The sequence below is a fragment of the Bombus flavifrons genome, chromosome 7 (genome assembly GCF_040668555.2).
Source record: "Bombus flavifrons isolate JBK064 chromosome 7, iyBomFlav1_principal, whole genome shotgun sequence".
Lineage (NCBI taxonomy): Eukaryota > Metazoa > Arthropoda > Insecta > Hymenoptera > Apidae > Bombus > Bombus flavifrons.
In genome coordinates, this window is record NC_138448.1 from 1,923,951 (window position 1) to 1,942,047 (window position 18,097).

Here is an 18,097-nt window from a genome sequence, read left to right on the forward strand (position 1 = left end):
GGTGGGTCGTTGTGCAATCATGAATCGATAAAATAAATTTAGTAAAGCATTGATCAACTAACTTAATCACTAACAGTAATGTATGATAGCATTCATCTGAGCGCCCGTTTCGGCAGTAACCTCATTAATGTTACGTTTTGCCTTACCAACATAGATTAAGTTTTTTATCCTGGCCTTGACTTTTATATTTCTCTTGATTAAGAAACTATTTTTCAAATCATCCTCTTCGACGATGATTACATTTCTTCATGATTAAAGAATTTCATTTCACTAGGAAGTCGTACTTACTTTCGCTAATTTTGTATATTTTCCATTTAACGATTTTTATAACTGTATGACTTTTTCTATAATATCAACGAGAGTGTTAAATACCAAATAACAAGTACTAAACCAAGATAAGAGTTGACCTTCGATGTTTTCATAAAATGTTGATAATTTAAGATATTCTAATTTTTTCTGACAATTTTTTTCCATTGAAGTTGGCTTTATTTTCAACTTGCGTCATATTCCCGCCATGCGCTTCACGTTTGCAGTTCATGCGCAACGAATTACAGCAAATGTCAGGTAGGAGAATGACGAACACGTAAAACAAGGTGGCGAAGTGACAATAGCAATACTGGCAATGCTTTTGAGAAAAGCATCAATGGTTGTTTCATTTGTCTATGGTGTATTTGTTACCTGAGTTGGGTGAATGGAATCCGTGAAAGAATTTTTGAACGATTAGTCACAGTTTTGAATTATTGGAATACAATATTGACACCATTGTTCTTGCATAAAGTACACATTACATACGGCAAATGCCACTGGGTACTGGAAATGAACACTATTATACTTACTCTTCCTGTGATTTTTGCGCCATTTTCAAAATAGTGTTAGAAGTGTTATTCTTCGCAATATTTTTCGAAAAATAACAATACGTAGTAGCGAAATAAAATACGAGATTTAGAAAATATTTTACTGTATCAATTGATTTTGTTCTTAAGTAAAATGATCTACCGTTTATTTGATAAGAAAATTTTGGTCAAAAGAAAGGTATTGATTCGTATAGAAACAATGGTTCTTTGTTAAAGGAAAATTTCATTTGAATAGATAGTTGAAGAATTGAAAATTTTTATAATTAGTGATTTAATTATATCTATTATTTTAAAAGGTGCTGCCGCCTGTGCTTACGCGCGATATTTTCAACAAATGTCAGTTTGAAATGTGATATTCATCAAGGAACAACGTTCTGTGAAGCATTTCTAACCTTTATTTTGGTATTCTTCCATTAATTCTCCATGCAAGTGTAAACTTATTGCTTTGGTGTATAATTATTGATAAAAAATGACTATGTGGGAAAGGCTACGGAATCCCTGTGGTTGGAGAGCTGGTGCTAAGCAAATTTCAGTCGATGCAATGATACCAATATTTGCAGTCCCAACATTGGCAGTAATAGCCGCGCAAACAGTGTTATGTACTATAATTATATTTGTTGCAACACCAATATTGGTGTATTACTTGCATCACAACTTCCTCAGATTTCTTCTACGTACCAAATTTTTTTTAATGTGGACAATTACCAGTGTAGTTATGTTGATGCTGATCTTTGAAATTAGTGTTGTACCATTATTAGAAATTTTGCTAGAAGAGAATCTAGTATTTATAATGTGTGTTGTGGGTGGTATATGGTGCGGCTACATGACTAGATTAAATGCAGATTCTGCAACTCAAGAAGGTAGTTTAACTCAGGGTTTAGAGCTTGGTGAAGGAAGTGGAGAACTTTGTATTACATGTAGAAGAAGAGCACCTCCTAAAGCGCATCATTGTCGAATGTGTCAGACATGCATCCTTAATAGAGAATATCATTGTAAATGGTACAACTCTCTTTATGATAAAAATAGATTTTATCTTACGTAATAATACAGATATATTTAAGATATATATTTTATATTTTAGGTTGGATTGTTGTATAGGTTCAAGTAATTTAAGATGGTACTTGGGATGTTTATTCTTCTCAGCTATAGCTTTTATTTACGGTTCTAATTTGACTATGACTAGTGTATGTCATCCATTTATACTTATTGGTACTGTTCTTTTACCAGATGATTGCAGCGACGTATATCATCAATTAGAGTATGTATTGATCAAAAAATATTTCATATTAACATCAATTTGTAGAGAATATATAATTTTGAAATTAATGATATCCAGAGTATAAAATTATACTCTGCAGAAATACAACACTTTCCATTATTCAGTCTAAAAGCTAAACTGGAAAGATACCAAGGATTTACAATGCAAACTTTAATAATCACAAGATATTGATAATTGTTGAGACTTGTGTTAACGTCATAAATATTGAAATATCTCTTATTTGCTTTCTAAGAATATAAGAGTTATAGATAACATGACATGCAACTGTTTGCTTTGGGTACCCAATCTAAGTATAATAATGTACATATTGTTCCAGCATTGCCCTTTGCTTCATCTCTGCACTCTACAGCTTGCTTGTTGGGATAGTGGTAGTTTGTTATTTAATATATCATCTTTGGTTAATTTACCTTGGTACAACATCGAACGAACGACGTCTTCTGGAAGCTGGAAGTCCATATGACCATGGAATGTTAAAAAATGTATCTCGATTATTTTGTTGCAAAACTTAGATATTAAATGTAAACTAAACTATTAAACTTACTTTGTATGGAAGGTGATACTTTGTACTATGTAAAAGATATTAGAAAAATTGAAACAATTGAGGCCAAACAGCAGGCATAGCAGTATGTGAAAACACACACTTTAATATTTATTTCACAATGCATTTTAATATACTTTAATACTTATCCTTGTTCTTTCTTTATGATAACAAGGTATGTACTTAATATTCATAAGCTGTTGCTCATAATATTAAACTTAATAAAAACATATCATGATGTAAAAGCGCTGATCTCAGTTATAGTTTTAACTATTTTTATTCTATTATTGCGCACATCACTTATATATTTATTATAACTGTGATAAAATGGCCATTGTACTAATTAGCACAATAAAATATATTACTCAATTATGTTTAGTACATCTAAGGTTTAAACATAAATTAGCTATGATAAATATTTACATTTTTCCTGTACAAAATAATGCAAAATGAATAACAGTCGTTTGTGTTATATAAACCTGGGTATATGACTATGATGTAATTTTTATACTCTAATTTTAATGTCATAGATGAACTTTAATCCTCCAATGCTACATTTCTCTGTATAGGATCAAAATCAGGAATTACTTCTTGCACCAACTGTCGTAATTTATTTTTCCTTTTTTCACTTTTTTCAATATCTATGGCAATCACGAGATATCTCTTCCATATGCCGAAATACTTGACTTTTAACTTATTTTCATAAATTTTGATAACTAACTTTGTTTTTTCTTCAGATTTTGCTTTAAGTTCAAGTGTTGTTACTCGCCACAAGTTAAAGTATTTATCTAAAAGTTTCATATCATAGAAATCTACTGCAACTTGATATTTCAACTTTAATTCTCTCGCTTCCTGTTTCCATTCTTTAAATATCCTTGACATTAAAATCGTGCGATAAGATGATTCGACAATTTCAGTTTTTATTTCGTATTGTATTTCTACTTCCTTTTTCCATATCGTGAAAATTTTCTTTGTTAATTTTGTCCTATAATAATCCTCTGCTTTTTTGGTATTAATCCGTAATTCTTTGATAAGCATTACGAATGGTTTCACTATGTAATGTCGTAGAAGATACTTTCGATAGAATTCATCAGCTATACTGTTTAATCTTTGCAATTTTTCTATTTCCCGCTGTCGATTTTGTTCTTGCTCTTTTCGTAATCTTCTTGCCTCTGCCAAAGCCTATCAATGAATGAACAAAAAATTCATCATGCTATCTATATTTAAAGAAACCTATATCGGTTATATCGATATAAGGAGTTGTATTTTTAAAAAGATAACAAAGACTGCGAGGTGAAATTAGTGTTTATGACAATTAATATGACATTAATATACTTTGATCTCTTGTATAGTCTGACCTCCTGTTGTAATCTTCTCTTTTTCTGTTCCTCCTCCATTCTAGCGGCTTCTTCTTTTCGTTTTTGTTCTTCGAGTTTTTGTCTTCGTATCTCTTCAGCCAATTTTACTCTTTTCCGTCTAGCCTCTGCTCGCGCTTCCATTCTCAATAAAAATTTTGGTGGTTCCGGTGGGTGTCGAGTTACCGTTAAAATTTCGTCTCTTTCAAGAAGATGTATATAATTTATTATAAATCTCTTTATATATATATGATAATAATAATACATATTATTTATGAATAATATATTAATTATATATATAAGTTATATATAGATTATATATATAGAAAGTTACCAAAAATTTAGTATTACCTGTAACCATTTTGTTGCATTAACTGAATCAATGTTCTTCTTGTACTTTGCCCACAATTAGTGAGGGTTTTTTTTGCTATGTCCATTGTCTCCCTATTTGCCATCAATATCGCCTCTTGCATCTGTTTCAATTTTAATTCTTCGATTATCTTGCTCTGTTCGGCTAATTTAGCTTTTTGCTTTTCTATTATCTGTTTCTGAGCATTTAACCGGCATTGTGCTGGTGGCTCGACAATTATACGTTTACTATAAGTACTTTCCTTCTTCATATTTGCATTGTTGGATTCTTTTACCATTAAGTTTTCATTTCTAATTCTTGGTTTTTGATTCTTTTTTATTACTTCTTTCTGATGCTTTATAATTGTATTTATGAACATTTCGATCTTTTGTTCTTCGGAAACTTCTTTTTCTTCTGTTTGCTTCTGAATGTAATTTGTTGCATCTTTTGCACAGGCTTTCCAAATATAGAAGTACTTTCTCATTATCTTTAATACTATATTCTGCTGAATTTTCACTTTAATGTCACGGAAACGTTGCTTTTCTATAGCATTTTGTTTTAAAATATCGAAGTATTTCCTTAGAAGATATAAACGTTGCGTTTCTACTTCAGAATTAGTTTTATCTGTAATCGTTACTTTTATGCTTCCAATACATTGTACTTCGCAATCCCCTTCCTTCTGACTTTCTTCATTTTCGAGTTTTAACAAAATATCGTCGGTTTCCATTATTGTACTATTTTTACAAATAGGATCTATGTATATACTTTCATTACGATTGCTATTGATTTGATTCTTTTTCTCTCCTACTGTTATCTATGAAGAATTTGTTATACTTCTGATAAAATATAATTATTTTACGATTACTTGAAATTCATACTGACCTTATTCCTTAATTTCCTAGTTGTCCTCCAAAAATCTTCATCATCCGAGGATATAAAATTTCTCTTCGTACATGTGTAGGGTTTCGAGAATTTAGGTCGAGATTTACTTATTTCCATCTCAAATTTTTTCAGTTCTCTTTCAAAAAATCGTTTTTGTTTCTTCATATATAATTGTTTCGTTTCTTCTTGCATTAATAATCTACGAAATAATATTTTGAAACAAATTTTCATAATTTTTTATCTTCATTATTTTTAACTACATTATACTTTCTAGTTTCCGCCAAAACGGAGTCATTCACGGATGAAGCAGACAAGTCCTCTCGCAGTATGCGGTGTCTCGCATTCATTATTAAATTTGGATCGAGAAACGTTTTTTCTTCATCTTTCAACATTCGAAGTTTTTCTGATGGATGAAAAATGCTCACTTTCATCATCCGATCAATTAGATTCGTCACTTCATTCATATGTACCATGATAACTATATCATACATAAGTAAAATAAGCGATGTTTGCGGCAAACAGTTCTAAAAAGTCATTCTAGGCTTTTGTTACGTTGTTGTTTCGTTGTTAAGGGAGTTATGAAAGTATCTCCTATACACGCGCGTGTAGTCTACATCCCCATTCATAAAATAAGGGCTAGAAATAAACGTTGTTGGATGATGAAACGACTTCACCTTACATTGCTAAAAAAAGATTTATGTAATATCCTTATATGGTTATTTTCTATATTGTTGGAACTCTTTCAATGTATAAAATCATTTTTAGTTAAATCTATGTTATTAATAGATCAGTGGAGAATCAATCAATGTTAGCATTACTTTTACAAAGTGTACTTTAATATATCAGTATAATACAACATAATGAATACAAGTAAGTTAATTATTTGTGTTTATTAATTATATTTATTTAAAAAGTTCTAATAAAATAGTTCTAATAAAATAGATGGACATATTATATAATGGGCAATTTAAGTTTTGATGTTAATTCCTATTTAAGCTCTAAACATCAAATAAAATTATTTTGGAATTGTTGAAACCATTATTTTAAATATATTATTTTTAAAGTTATGCATTGTTAATTTTATCTGTCAATTCGAAAATTTCCCGCCATTTCAGTGGTTCTCAATCAGCATTATGAAAATGATAATGTCGATTGTTGACGAACCAGCGAACTGCAGCAGGTGCATCACAATTCACAAGGCAAAAAGTGCATCGACTTCGAAAACTTATACATTAAAGATGGTAAGTCTTCTGTTTTACAAAATCCAAAAGCTCAAGCATTATATCCTTACTTTTTCTCTATCGCAGACATTATCATACCTTTCCAGTGATCCCAAAATCCTACAAATGTAATCATTATACGATTAGAGAGAACGAATGTGTTTAATTTTTTTAATCCTTTAACAATAGAGCTTCTTGTAGATTCAAAGCATATTTTTAGCAGGTTACAGATGTAACATTTTTGATACACAAGGAGAAATAAAATGGATCCAAGGGGCCCTCCTGAGGGGGCCCCTACTAATTCCTTTGAGATAAATAATATCGATAAAGTGTCTAACAATTTAGTAAATTGGTCTACAGATCATTCTTTCTCTTCACCAATGTGCGAACAACAAAAAAAAATGAATAATAATAAACTGTTATTTTTAACTGTAAGTAAATTTACAAAAGTATGCTTTCATAGATGATTTATCATGTATGATATCTGAAATTATTTTGTTATTAGGTGGAATATGTGGAAGATCCATCACGGGAATATTCCCGTTTATTTCCAACATATGAACAAGTTTCCTTCTCTCCTAGACCATCGTCTCCACTTTCAGATTTTGAACATCGTGTTAGTCCTCTTGACCCCAATATGAGTTCAGCTGCTAGATATTCACCTACTCCTGTGCAACTTCCACCATCTCCGTTTCATAATTCTGTTGTTGTATTACAAGATTCTTCTTCTCCTTTAATATCCTCAACTGAATCAAATGAAAGAACAAATGTTAATTATGTTTCTCAATTAACGCATCCAATTGATACACAAAGTGTACAGCAGTCAGATAGTTCTACTGACTATGTTGCTAATGAAAATGAGGAACAACTAGTGTCTAGTGTTGGCAGTGAGTTGATTCTTATGCAAGGTAAATTTTATAAAATATTGTTCCTAAAAAAAATATGGTTTTCTTAACATTATGATGTATTATATGCATAAAACATATTTATAGAAACGAATTCCGGGCTAGAATCAGCAACAGCTCCATTAATGCTAACAGGAATGCCAAGTACAGATTTTACATTAAGTAGAGATTTTCTTGTTATGCAAGATGACCAAATGAATGTTATAAATTCGTTTAAAACACAAAACCTTGATATAGATGATTCTACACATCTTTCATCAAATGCAGAAAATTCAAATAAAGAAAATAATGCAGATTCTTCAGCTGCATCTAATGAACGGGAAATTAATGAAATTTTAATACCTACTGAAGAAAAAAAAGATTGTGAAAAAAAGAATGTGAGACGTTCGAAACGTCGTATAAATGATAAAAAAAATTTATGTATGTAATTTTATTGTTTCTTCATGTAATTAGTAATGTGCTGATAGACTAAGTTTATACTTTTTATAGGTTGCGATGAATGTGATGATGTGTGTACCGGTGATAATTGCACTTCACATAATGTATGTACAATAGCAGATCAACCAGTACCATCTCGTGCTATAGCAACACTGCCAGGATCATACCTTTCTATAAACAAATTATCCAATTCTGAAATTGTATCAGGTGGATCAGATTATGGAGTGTTTGCAAAACGTTATATACAAAAACGTACTCAATTTGGACCTATAGAAGGTGTCTTATATCCTTATGATGGTACACCATTTAGAGATGAATTGCCATTGCTCTATGAAACTGAAAATAAAGAATTTTTAAAAGTAGATGTTTCAAATGAAAGTAGGTATTAATAATTTAAGAAATAATATTTAATAAGATAAAAATATCTAAAATATTTTACTATCAATGCAGATGCTTCAAATTGGATGCGCTTTGTTAGACCTGCATTAACTTATAAAGATCAAAATTTGGTAATTTGTCAACAACGTGATGGAATAGTATTTTTGACTACAAGAAGTATTTTACCAAAAGAAGAATTAAAAGCTGGTCCTAGTACTGACTATGCAATACGTAGAAATTTAATACCACTCAAATCTACACAAGAAACGAAGGATGATAAAGGTATATAAGGTTTATAAAATATTTCAGTTTATGTTTATATTTATATTTATGCAATTTTCGATTACAGAGCACAAAAATCAGATATCTAGTTGGTCACGGCTAGATGATAATCATTCCCGGCGTATGAAAGTATTTCGTGGAAGAAATTTGAAAGAGAAAGAAAATTCAAGACAAAATAATTCTAAGGAATGGAAATGTTCTGTTTGTAGTCTAATTTTTCGAAAATCACTTTTGCTTAACTTACACTCTCTTGTTCATGGTTCTGATAAAATAAAAACTAAAATTCAATCTACAGTTTGTCCGCAATGTGGACTGCAATTTCAAAAACAAAAAGAATTGATCAATCATATTTCACAACATGGGAGATTATCTTTGAAAAAAGCAAAAAGATTGACTTCTTTGTCTACATATAAGTGTTCAATGTGCTATAAACGTTTTGCGACAAAAGTACGTTTACAGCAGCACTGTTTAGTGCATGGTGCTGAAGACCAAAAACCACTGCCATGTAATATTTGCTTCAAAAGATTCATGAATAATTCAGCACTCTCTTGTCACTTGAAAACACATAGAGGTGAATTACTGTATTAAATAATTTTAATTTTATTTGGAAAAGAGTTTCTCGAGTTGCTTATATCCATCTTTTTTTGTTATTCAGAAAATAAACAAGTATTTGAGTGTCCAATGTGCCGACAACTATTTAATCAAAGCATAACGTTAAAAGATCATATTGAAACTCATAAAAATGAAGATGGCACATTTAGCTGTCCTTACTGCCAAAGAATATTTATCAAATATTCGGTTATTCGTAAGCATATTAGAGCACATCATTGTGAAAGAAAACACAAATGTCAAATTTGTGCAAAACGATTTGCTACAGTAGATAAATTACAGATGCATCTGCTAAAACATTCCGATCATAGGTATTACTTACAAGGTACACAAAATCAGGTAATGTGTATTATAACATGGAATTTCTTTTTTTTTGTAGAGAATTTCACTGTGCAAATTGTGGTAAACAATTTAAGAGGAAAGACAAATTAAAAGAACATATGACTAAATTACATAATTCACAGACAGCCACTGAAGAACAAATGTCGCAAGTTACACAAACTAAAAAATTTGTTCCAAAGGTATCTTTTACTTACTCGAAGAATTATCTAATAAGAACGATATTTACTAGTATAATTTATATATTGTTACCAGGTAAACCCTAATGATTACAATCGTTTCATTTATAAATGTCACCAATGTTTGGTGGGTTTTAAACGAAGAGGAATGCTTGTAAATCATTTGGCAAAAAGACATCCAGATGTTGCGCCAGAATCTGTACCAGAGTTAAACTTACCAATTTTACGTCAAACGAGAGATTATTATTGTCAATATTGTGATAAGGTGTGCACTTTATTCACTGACAAAATAAATTGAGCTATTTATTTCATATGATTTTTATATTTCTTTGCTTTACAGGTCTATAAAAGCAGCAGTAAACGTAAAGCACATATCATGAAAAATCATCCAGGAGCTGCTTTACCGCCGAGCAACCGACAAAAGGAGTCGGATTACTCCGATTTACCGAATCCAACATTTAGTCAAACTGTCGGTAGCATTACTACTACACCACAGAGTTGTCAATGGTGTCATAAACAATATGCTAGTAAAGTAAGTTGTAAAAATCTGTAGTTTTACTTATAACAAATTAAAAATCTTTTTAAAAAATTTATTTATTTTTATAAGGCAAAACTTTTACAACATCAACGAAAGAAACACTCAAATTTAATGGAACCGGCCGATCAAGTACCGCGTTCACGTAATCGACAGCCACAGAATCAGAATCAGCCCCCAGTACTTATTGAAGATCACTTTGTATTGTCCGATTATATTCAGACGTGTGAAACAAATTCAGATTTTTTTAAACCAAGAATAATCAAAATATCTGATGATGTTGATCTAATAGGCAATGGATTAGAGATAGTTGGGCAACAATTTGTTCGTATGCGTGACATACGCTGAAAAGATCTGTGGCAACCTCAATGAGAGGTTTTGTCAATTTAATGAGATATGAATCTCATGAGTTTGTGCACAGTAAAGAAACACTGTGTTTTTTGCTGCTGTTGCCAAATAAGGGCATTGATGCCCAGGAGGATTAATTAATTCTCCGCTGGAAAGTATTTGGAGCACAGCTTGGTTAGCGTTGGTGCGAAACACTGAACGCTATTTTGTTGATTGTATGGTTGACAATGATGTGACCGTAATTCGGTCGTAATTTTGAATAAATTTGTTGAAACGGAGTACGCACTATTTTACGAATACTTTGAGCTCCAGGGCGAAAACATGGAAGAAGATTTAAATGTTAACACACAATGGGAAACACAAACATGGAGACTTAAGACTTAAACACAATGGGAAACATGTTAGTTATTGAGGTCTTTGCTCAAGGTATTATGAATACAGAGCACAAACAGGTAGAACAAGTCCTCTTATTGTCGGTACATCACTGACATTAACTCTAGTAGTTTCTTTTAAAATTTCGAAAAAGCTTCAATTCGATGTGATTCAATTATGGATGTTAGAGTGATCGAATTTGAGCTTCAAGTTTAAAGTGAAATTTAAACGCAGCTGAAATTTGGAAAATTCAATGAATCTTAGATCAGTGTAATCTCGTCTATACTATGTGATTTTTTTTTATAGACCTGATCGTAGTGTCTACATGTTACATCTGACTTTGATGATAAAACAATTGTCTGTAGATTACACAAAATGTTGTAGTCTGTAAAGAATCGCCCGATCACTTTTACTCTTTCTCGTAATTTATAACATTCTGTCATAATTACTACCGATTCTCGTTTAGAAAAAGATATCTGTGTTTCCAGTCTAGATTTTCGATCAATCGGATTTCTTTTTCGCGCGAACCTTTCAGAATTACTAGTTTCACTAAGGAAGTTTAGCGTGACAATTTTTGCATCCATCATACTCATCGAATTGAAATATCTGATTGAAATTGAAGGTATTAATAGTTACCTAGACAAGAAAACTTTTGTCTTTGTGATTTTATGATGCATGTAAAATTGATAGCGTTGCAAATTATTCATATGCACTTCGCTAGTTTATCAAATTATAACAGTGAAATACTATTAGCATTCCAAACCATAATTTTCTAAATGTAATTTCATATATCATAAATTGGCAAGAGAATTAAAAATTTGTTTTACATGCATTATATGTGCATAATATGATAAATATTATGGAAAAACAAAGACAAAAGAATGCATGTTTGTTAATGTTGTTGAGTACATGGAGAACTGTATTGTAACGTGACTTAAATAAAGTTACCCGATGACTGATCTATGTACGATTTATTGTACCGCAAAATCGGATCCTATAATTCTTTACTCGACATGCTACAAGAATATCCTATATTTTTCTCTTTATTTAAAACTATTGTATTACTAGTTAATACTGTGAGACATCAAGTAAGTTCATATTAACAGTTAGCAAAAAAAATACCCAATAAATTTATTTCTTTTCATAGTTTGAAATCGTTTTACTTCTTTCTTGACATTTTGTTTTTAAACTTCTCAGTAACGATGGCCAGAGGGCCAACTGCATCGGACTTAAGAACAACGGCATTAGATGCGATCGTACCCACACTAGCCCCTTTTTGTGATTGAGCCATTTCATACAATTCTTTTTGCATTACCGCCAAAGAAACCTTGTTCGCTGAGAAAAAATCTTGCATAGAAATCAGTTCTCCAGACATTCTTCTTGGAGTTTCCAAGTAATCTGATTTAAACGAATCTCTTGCTGCTATCCTCGTTCCTCTTCTTTTTGAAAAATAAATCGTAGACAAGGAATATTTCCTCTTTGGTAAATGTGATGCGGCCATTTCCTGATTTCTGCATTGTATTTTTTGTATGATGCAATTTAATCCTTGTTTTATTATAATCGATGTCACGTTCAATAGGGAGTATGTGCAACAGCAACCAATCAGCAAAAATATAAAGTTAATGAAACGATACCTGTGTACGAAGAAATTATGTATCAATACTGCAGTGGATATTATTGAACAAGATTTCGTGGGACGTACCAATGAATGTAAGGATAATACGAGTTTTGTGTACTAACGAAGTCTCCGAAACCAATAGTTGCGAAACTAACGAAACAAAAGTAGAGAGCGTCGAAGTATTCCCAATGTTCGAATTGAACGTAAACCGCCGCAGCGCAGCAAGCTATCATACAACACACTAATAATAAAAATAGCATAACCCAATATACGCTTGGTTTCCATTCATCGACATCTAAATGATCGTCATCTTCAAGTATGTCTGGTAAAGATTTTTCATTCTTGGACGATCCGAACGAACGTCGAGATATTGATGAATTTTTCCGAATATGCCTTTTTAAACGATGGATATGTACCACTCTCAAAATCCAAGCAAGGAAAGTGATGATCCTTTCAAGAAACAAGTTGAAGAATAAAATTCCACCTGTGTTATAAAAAAGATAATGAGAAAAATTATTAAACGTTTATCTTTAATGGTTAAACTATTGTATTACCGGAACAACCAAGAAAGCCATACAGAACAGCAACTACCTTACCCGCTCTCGTTTGCGGTGTGGTATTTCCATATCCTGAAAAACAAATTAATAATAATAACATCCATAATTTATTTCGAAACTGAAATGAACATATACAAACGTAATACAAAGTACCGATTACACAGTACTGAAGAGGATAACTGCAAGACTAGGTCGCAAGATATTAACATTCTGGAATTCACCGGCACATACTTATGTGTGCTGCGGACGACGACCCTTACCCCTTTATTCAATGCTTTTATGACCAAGTTATGACGCGATAATACAGTCGTCAATAAATTGACTTTTAAGTGAATAATCAGAAAATGATCAAACGTGCAAACAAAATATATAGAGCGAATATGGTAAATTATTTCGTAATTACTGATATACTCGTGTCTACAGTCTTTCGAAAAAGAATACAAATGAAAGAAAAGTATAACTGAGATAAAGACCAGCATATTTGTCTGGCGTTCCACTGACCTATTATTACGGTTCAGTTACACTATAAGATGAAATGTTTAGAGTTCCAAATAGGTCATGATATATTTCTTACCAATTGTAGAAACTATGGTACCCACGAAGTGAAAGCTGCCAAGAAAATCCCATCGTCGGCTCTTGTTGATGACACCGGAGAATGAAGCGTTTCCATATGCGTATAATAACTCATCTAGTCTTTGGAGAGCAATTGGACTACCTTGCAAATGATACTTTCGAAAACTATGATAAACGCGCCAAAATTCTGCAGTCTATATAGTGAGCAGAAGTTTAACATACAAGTATTAACTTTTACTTCGATATATATTTAAATTGAAAAATAGTAATAAAACATAGCAACCTAGACTAAAAAGGCAATTTAAAATGTAGATACAAAAGAACAACCAAAAGATAAAAAATGGTTTCATACCTGTTGCACTTCAAGATCAGCTTCTAGTTGTTGAAAGATTGCAGCGCCAACTAACATGTACACTGTCAGAGCGGCGAAATGAAGGATGAATCTTGCGTTGTCCTCTCCGAGGCCACCGGGGAGACACATCACCGACAATTCTCATCTCTCCAGATACAAGAGACTGGTTGCAATCCCCACTTTTGCCTTTCATCTGGGTTGGCGCAAACTCAGCGACGAACATCCACGAAAATCCGCAGATGCATTGTCAACGAACATTATCAAGATACATCATTTAAAATCTATCGCGACTCAGAATTTTATGATTCTTCAAGGTATATTTTTAATTCAATTACTTCTTTGTATTTATTTTTTTAATTACCTGTATTTGCTTTAACATAGTGTTAGCATTTGGCATATCAAAATTTTATTCGGATGACATGTTGCAAAAGTTTGGTCGTATTATTTGAAAGATGTACAATATTGTATGTTACGTAATTTTGCATTGTAAAATTGCAGGGCTACATGATTTATAAAACTATGTTGCAGAAAATATAAGGCAGTAGCATATATCGCTAGTGAAAAAATCCTATGAAAGGAAGGTTCTTTGACTAAAGATAGAAACCAAGTCTCTCTACAAATGGGTTTCTTGCGCATAAGGATGTAGCGTAAACTTTGTACATGATTATTTCGTGGTCTCCGTAATTCTTTGAACTGCGTCCTTAAATACGCAACATTTATGTCGTGTTATCCATTTTTTTAATAACACTATGTGTTACAAACCAGCCGTTTACTAGTTTTTAAAGGATGGGATTTTTGGGATAGGCAAAAATAAATCATCGTAAATTTATAATAAAAATAAAGTTTGTTAATTTATGTAGGCAACCTAACGACTCTACAATGTTCATATAAATACTGTAAACTAGGCACATTGATTCTTACATCGAAATAGTTGTAGGTACATGCGTAAAATTCATAACATTCGCATTAAACACTATAATACTATTAAATACGATATCTGAATTAACAGATTTCGCAACGGCTACACTATAGTTTAATTAATCGCGCTTACAATACGATTATCAATGCCTCGTTTGTGGACCTTCTTCCAATTTCCGCCAAACAACCTACGTAGAACACACATTAATAACACAGTTAATTTTTAGTTTCTCCCGAAATGGAACCTTATGTCCAAATACCAACTTACATTGCACATTTCTCTAACCAAGGCCTTTTCTCCGTCGTGACCGCCTTCTCGTTCTAGTTGTTCTCTAACTTCGAGAACCTGAAGAGCTCGTACCACTGCTTCTGGTCGACCTCCTATGTGAGGATTTTCGCCTGGGCTGTTTTGTCTTTCCCAGGTTTCACCAGGTGGTACTTCCCAACCCTGCGCTCTTGCTTGTAAAAGACTCTTATCTTCTTCAAGCTGCTTTACCCGTTGTTCTAAACTCCTTACGTACTGCATAGTTTGGTCTGCAATACAAATTTGAAAAAATGATCAAAATTATTCGCATGAAAGTATATCTTCTGTTAAGAATCAACGTAACAAACGTGATAACTGTACCATTAAACGTAGATGCATGCCTTGGTCTCGGGGGCGCGGTTTCTTCGGCATTCGTACTTGAACTTGAACCATCTCCATCATCTCTTTGACCACCTCCTCTCTCTTCATCCAAATAAAGGCAAAGTTCCTTTAGCTCTAAATTATCTTTGATTAACTCTTGCTGTTTGTTGTCCAATTGACGCAATTTATTCTGATAAGCGGATACTTCCTGACGCATAACACTCGCCGTATATCTTCCGAATCTTTGCCATTCCCTCGCTAACTTTCGACCCTTCTGTCGATCATCGTCCAGAAAGCAACAAAGATCTCTCAGCTCTTGATTATCATCGCTTAATCTTTGGTTTGCTTCTTTCAGTGCCCGAAGCTCGCTAAGCTGAAATAGGAATGCGTGAGTCACCGATATTCGCACGCATTTTTGTCATAAATTGAAATCCTACCGAATTAGGTATAGGGTAAAAATAAATTTTATGAACAATTCGAAGTTTCTAAAATATGCATTTATTCTTGAGTGATAATTTTTTAACGAAGAAGAATTCGATCATAGTAGAGATTGTTTGCGGCTGGACTCATATGTGCGTGACTGGTTCAAATTACGATGGTGGACCCGACCCGTGTGTGACCTAAAAGAACCTCAAGAACTTCCGTGTGATGTGCTTAAAATCGGTGATCGTATCTTCTTCGCGAAACGAAATAATAAAACAAAGATATCGTGATGTTAGTAGAAAAGAAGGTTACAATTATTACTTTTACTCTTCCTCTCGTTTATTCTTCCTCTGTATGACGTACAAACTTTCGCTTATTATACTACGTAAGATTAAATCTATTTGATTAAAAAACAGGTGAGAAACTAGTGAAACTCACCAAGCTTTGTATCTGTCGATTCTGCTCGGCGGCGAGCCTTGCGATATCGCTCTCAGTCTTCCGAACAAATTTGAGCATCTCCACAGGACCGAGTCTTAGAAATTCGTCGTCGGTGATCCTTTGTCTAAGCGGCGGTGTCTGTGCAGTGTTTACCGTGGGATATTGACCGTTAGGTGGCAGGTACTGACCTTGGCCGACCTTGGCCTGAAGGTAGGTATGAGGCTGTGTTTTAGGGACGGATGCAGTCAAAGTGTTTCCGCCTTGAGGATGATGTCGATGCTCTATCCTCGGTGAATATTTACTCTGCACATCCTTCTGTTGCGGCACAGGTCGTGATTGGACGGGTTGATGATGATTCAAGGTCGCGACGGGACCTTGACCAGTGGTAGACACCGAGGTTGGCACAGAAGGGCCTGTACCAAAATGAGGATGATTCTTGAGGATACCGCTGGTTGGCTGCGGTGGTGGCTGATATCGCGGTGGCACTTGCTCCACTGTCGACTTGATCACGTGCGAAGGATGCTGCTGCTGCTGCGGCTGGGACTTACTCTTATTGGACATCGCGGCTAATTTAGCTCCAGGCTGCGCTGTGTCCCATTTCAGAAAGTCCACCGTGACTTCTTCGTGTCGACCTGCCTCGTTCGACCCGCTAAAATCTGGGTCGCTGTACGGTCTCTCTTTCTCTTGCTCTCCTGCTCTCTCTTCAGATCGGATATACTACTTAAGAGGTGGCCCACGCGATATGTGTCTTACCTCCGCGAGTCTTACCTTACCGTCTATCAAACTTCTCCCCTTTTCCTTTTCTTTCTCTTGCTAAGATTTCTCTTCGTATCACTGTCACCTTATAAATTTATATAAATTTCTCTAAACTTCCCTTTTATCCAATATTTTACACGCCTTGTCCTCCACGATGTCTTGTATATCGTTCAGTGCAACATACTCTACCACTTTTAATGAAATTGTAATTACGAGAATTCGAACAATCCTGACAAGATTTTTAGAGTTAAATTATCTGAACACATCGAACGAATCCCGTATTCGTGTTCGCGAACAACCTTGGCTTCGTCTCGGTATTAAAGAGTCGACGTCCTCGGTTTACGCTGTAACTCCGAACGATCGCGTGGTATACTCACGTTCCAGCTGTTAACAATCGGATTAAAGCACGAAAGCATAGTTTTGCGAAAGACTAGGATAAATATTGGCCGCATGGACACTTATTTTCGTTACGAAATCCTGAGCATACTAGCGATATTGCACTCCCGAGAGCTAATGCGCTCAGCCGGGCCCCCGTTTTTCTCGCTGCGGGGCCGCCGCATTTCACAAGGCGCAGTGCCGTAACATCGAGTGGGGCATTCCAGTGAAACCTTGTCGTCCGTGGCCACAGAACTGTGGCACTGTACAACGATAGAAATAAACTTTCTTACACATCTCTCTGGACTGTTAATTGATTTAGGTTACTACGTGTTGTTGCAACTATCTCTCTCTCTTTCTTTCCTTCTTTTACATATACTCGATGGTTTCTAATATCCGGAAAAGAATATAATAATTCAATCACCCAACGTTACGCTACTCATATCTCTATTCAATTATTTTTCATAAATGCCAGTTTGCGGAAGTGTATTTGCGTTAAACCACACAATCTCATTAAATAGCGGCACTTTATCTTGTTTACCGATATCAGAGATCAATGTTAATAATCTTCAGCGAAAATCGCGTACCAACAATATGGCT

The 18,097-nt window shown here is 33.6% G+C and overlaps 5 protein-coding genes across 8 annotated transcripts; 2 read left to right on the forward strand and 3 right to left on the reverse strand.

Moving 5' to 3' along the window:
* Positions 1-69: 69 nt before the first annotated feature.
* Positions 70-2,819, forward strand: GABPI (zinc finger DHHC-type palmitoyltransferase GABPI). 4 transcript variants are annotated; one of them, XM_069116266.1, is made up of 4 exons: positions 70-646; positions 1,151-1,853; positions 1,936-2,112; positions 2,450-2,819. In XM_069116266.1, exons 2-4 carry the CDS (start codon positions 1,324-1,326, stop codon positions 2,640-2,642), a joined length of 900 nt encoding a protein of 299 aa, XP_068972367.1. In that variant the 5' UTR covers positions 70-646; positions 1,151-1,323; the 3' UTR covers positions 2,643-2,819. The 4 variants fall into 4 exon arrangements, with proteins under 4 accessions (XP_068972367.1, XP_068972366.1, XP_068972364.1 ...); XM_069116265.1 differs by lacking the exon at positions 70-646 and adding an exon at positions 668-807; XM_069116263.1 differs by lacking the exon at positions 70-646 and adding an exon at positions 807-1,032.
* Positions 2,820-3,022: 203 nt separating this feature from the next.
* Positions 3,023-5,748, reverse strand: LOC138181450 (calponin homology domain-containing protein DDB_G0272472). Its single transcript, XM_069116251.1, has 5 exons — positions 5,525-5,748; positions 5,258-5,456; positions 4,378-5,189; positions 4,030-4,228; positions 3,023-3,853 (listed from the first exon to the last, which is right to left on the reverse strand). Exons 1-5 carry the CDS (start codon positions 5,746-5,748, stop codon positions 3,209-3,211), a joined length of 2,079 nt encoding a protein of 692 aa, XP_068972352.1. The 3' UTR covers positions 3,023-3,208.
* Positions 5,749-5,885: 137 nt separating this feature from the next.
* LOC138181448 (PR domain zinc finger protein 10) lies at positions 5,886-14,826 on the forward strand. Its single transcript, XM_069116249.1, has 14 exons — positions 5,886-6,127; positions 6,373-6,498; positions 6,698-6,908; positions 6,983-7,385; positions 7,470-7,802; positions 7,872-8,198; positions 8,271-8,480; positions 8,548-9,051; positions 9,136-9,400; positions 9,469-9,610; positions 9,684-9,872; positions 9,948-10,139; positions 10,215-14,276; positions 14,491-14,826. Exons 3-13 carry the CDS (start codon positions 6,741-6,743, stop codon positions 10,488-10,490), a joined length of 3,009 nt encoding a protein of 1,002 aa, XP_068972350.1. The 5' UTR covers positions 5,886-6,127; positions 6,373-6,498; positions 6,698-6,740; the 3' UTR covers positions 10,491-14,276; positions 14,491-14,826.
* On the reverse strand, positions 11,599-14,092 carry LOC138181451 (potassium channel subfamily K member 13-like). The gene is made up of 5 exons (XM_069116252.1): positions 13,963-14,092; positions 13,612-13,804; positions 13,035-13,109; positions 12,565-12,964; positions 11,599-12,496 (listed from the first exon to the last, which is right to left on the reverse strand). The coding sequence occupies exons 1-5, from the start codon at positions 14,089-14,091 to the stop codon at positions 12,022-12,024; spliced, it is 1,272 nt and encodes a 423-aa protein (XP_068972353.1). The 5' UTR covers position 14,092; the 3' UTR covers positions 11,599-12,021.
* Positions 14,788-18,052, reverse strand: Ccdc85 (coiled-coil domain-containing protein 85). The gene is made up of 5 exons (XM_069116253.1): positions 17,135-18,052; positions 16,367-17,067; positions 15,506-15,878; positions 15,149-15,414; positions 14,788-15,068 (listed from the first exon to the last, which is right to left on the reverse strand). The coding sequence occupies exons 2-5, from the start codon at positions 16,925-16,927 to the stop codon at positions 15,024-15,026; spliced, it is 1,245 nt and encodes a 414-aa protein (XP_068972354.1). The 5' UTR covers positions 16,928-17,067; positions 17,135-18,052; the 3' UTR covers positions 14,788-15,023.
* Positions 18,053-18,097: the final 45 nt, after the last annotated feature.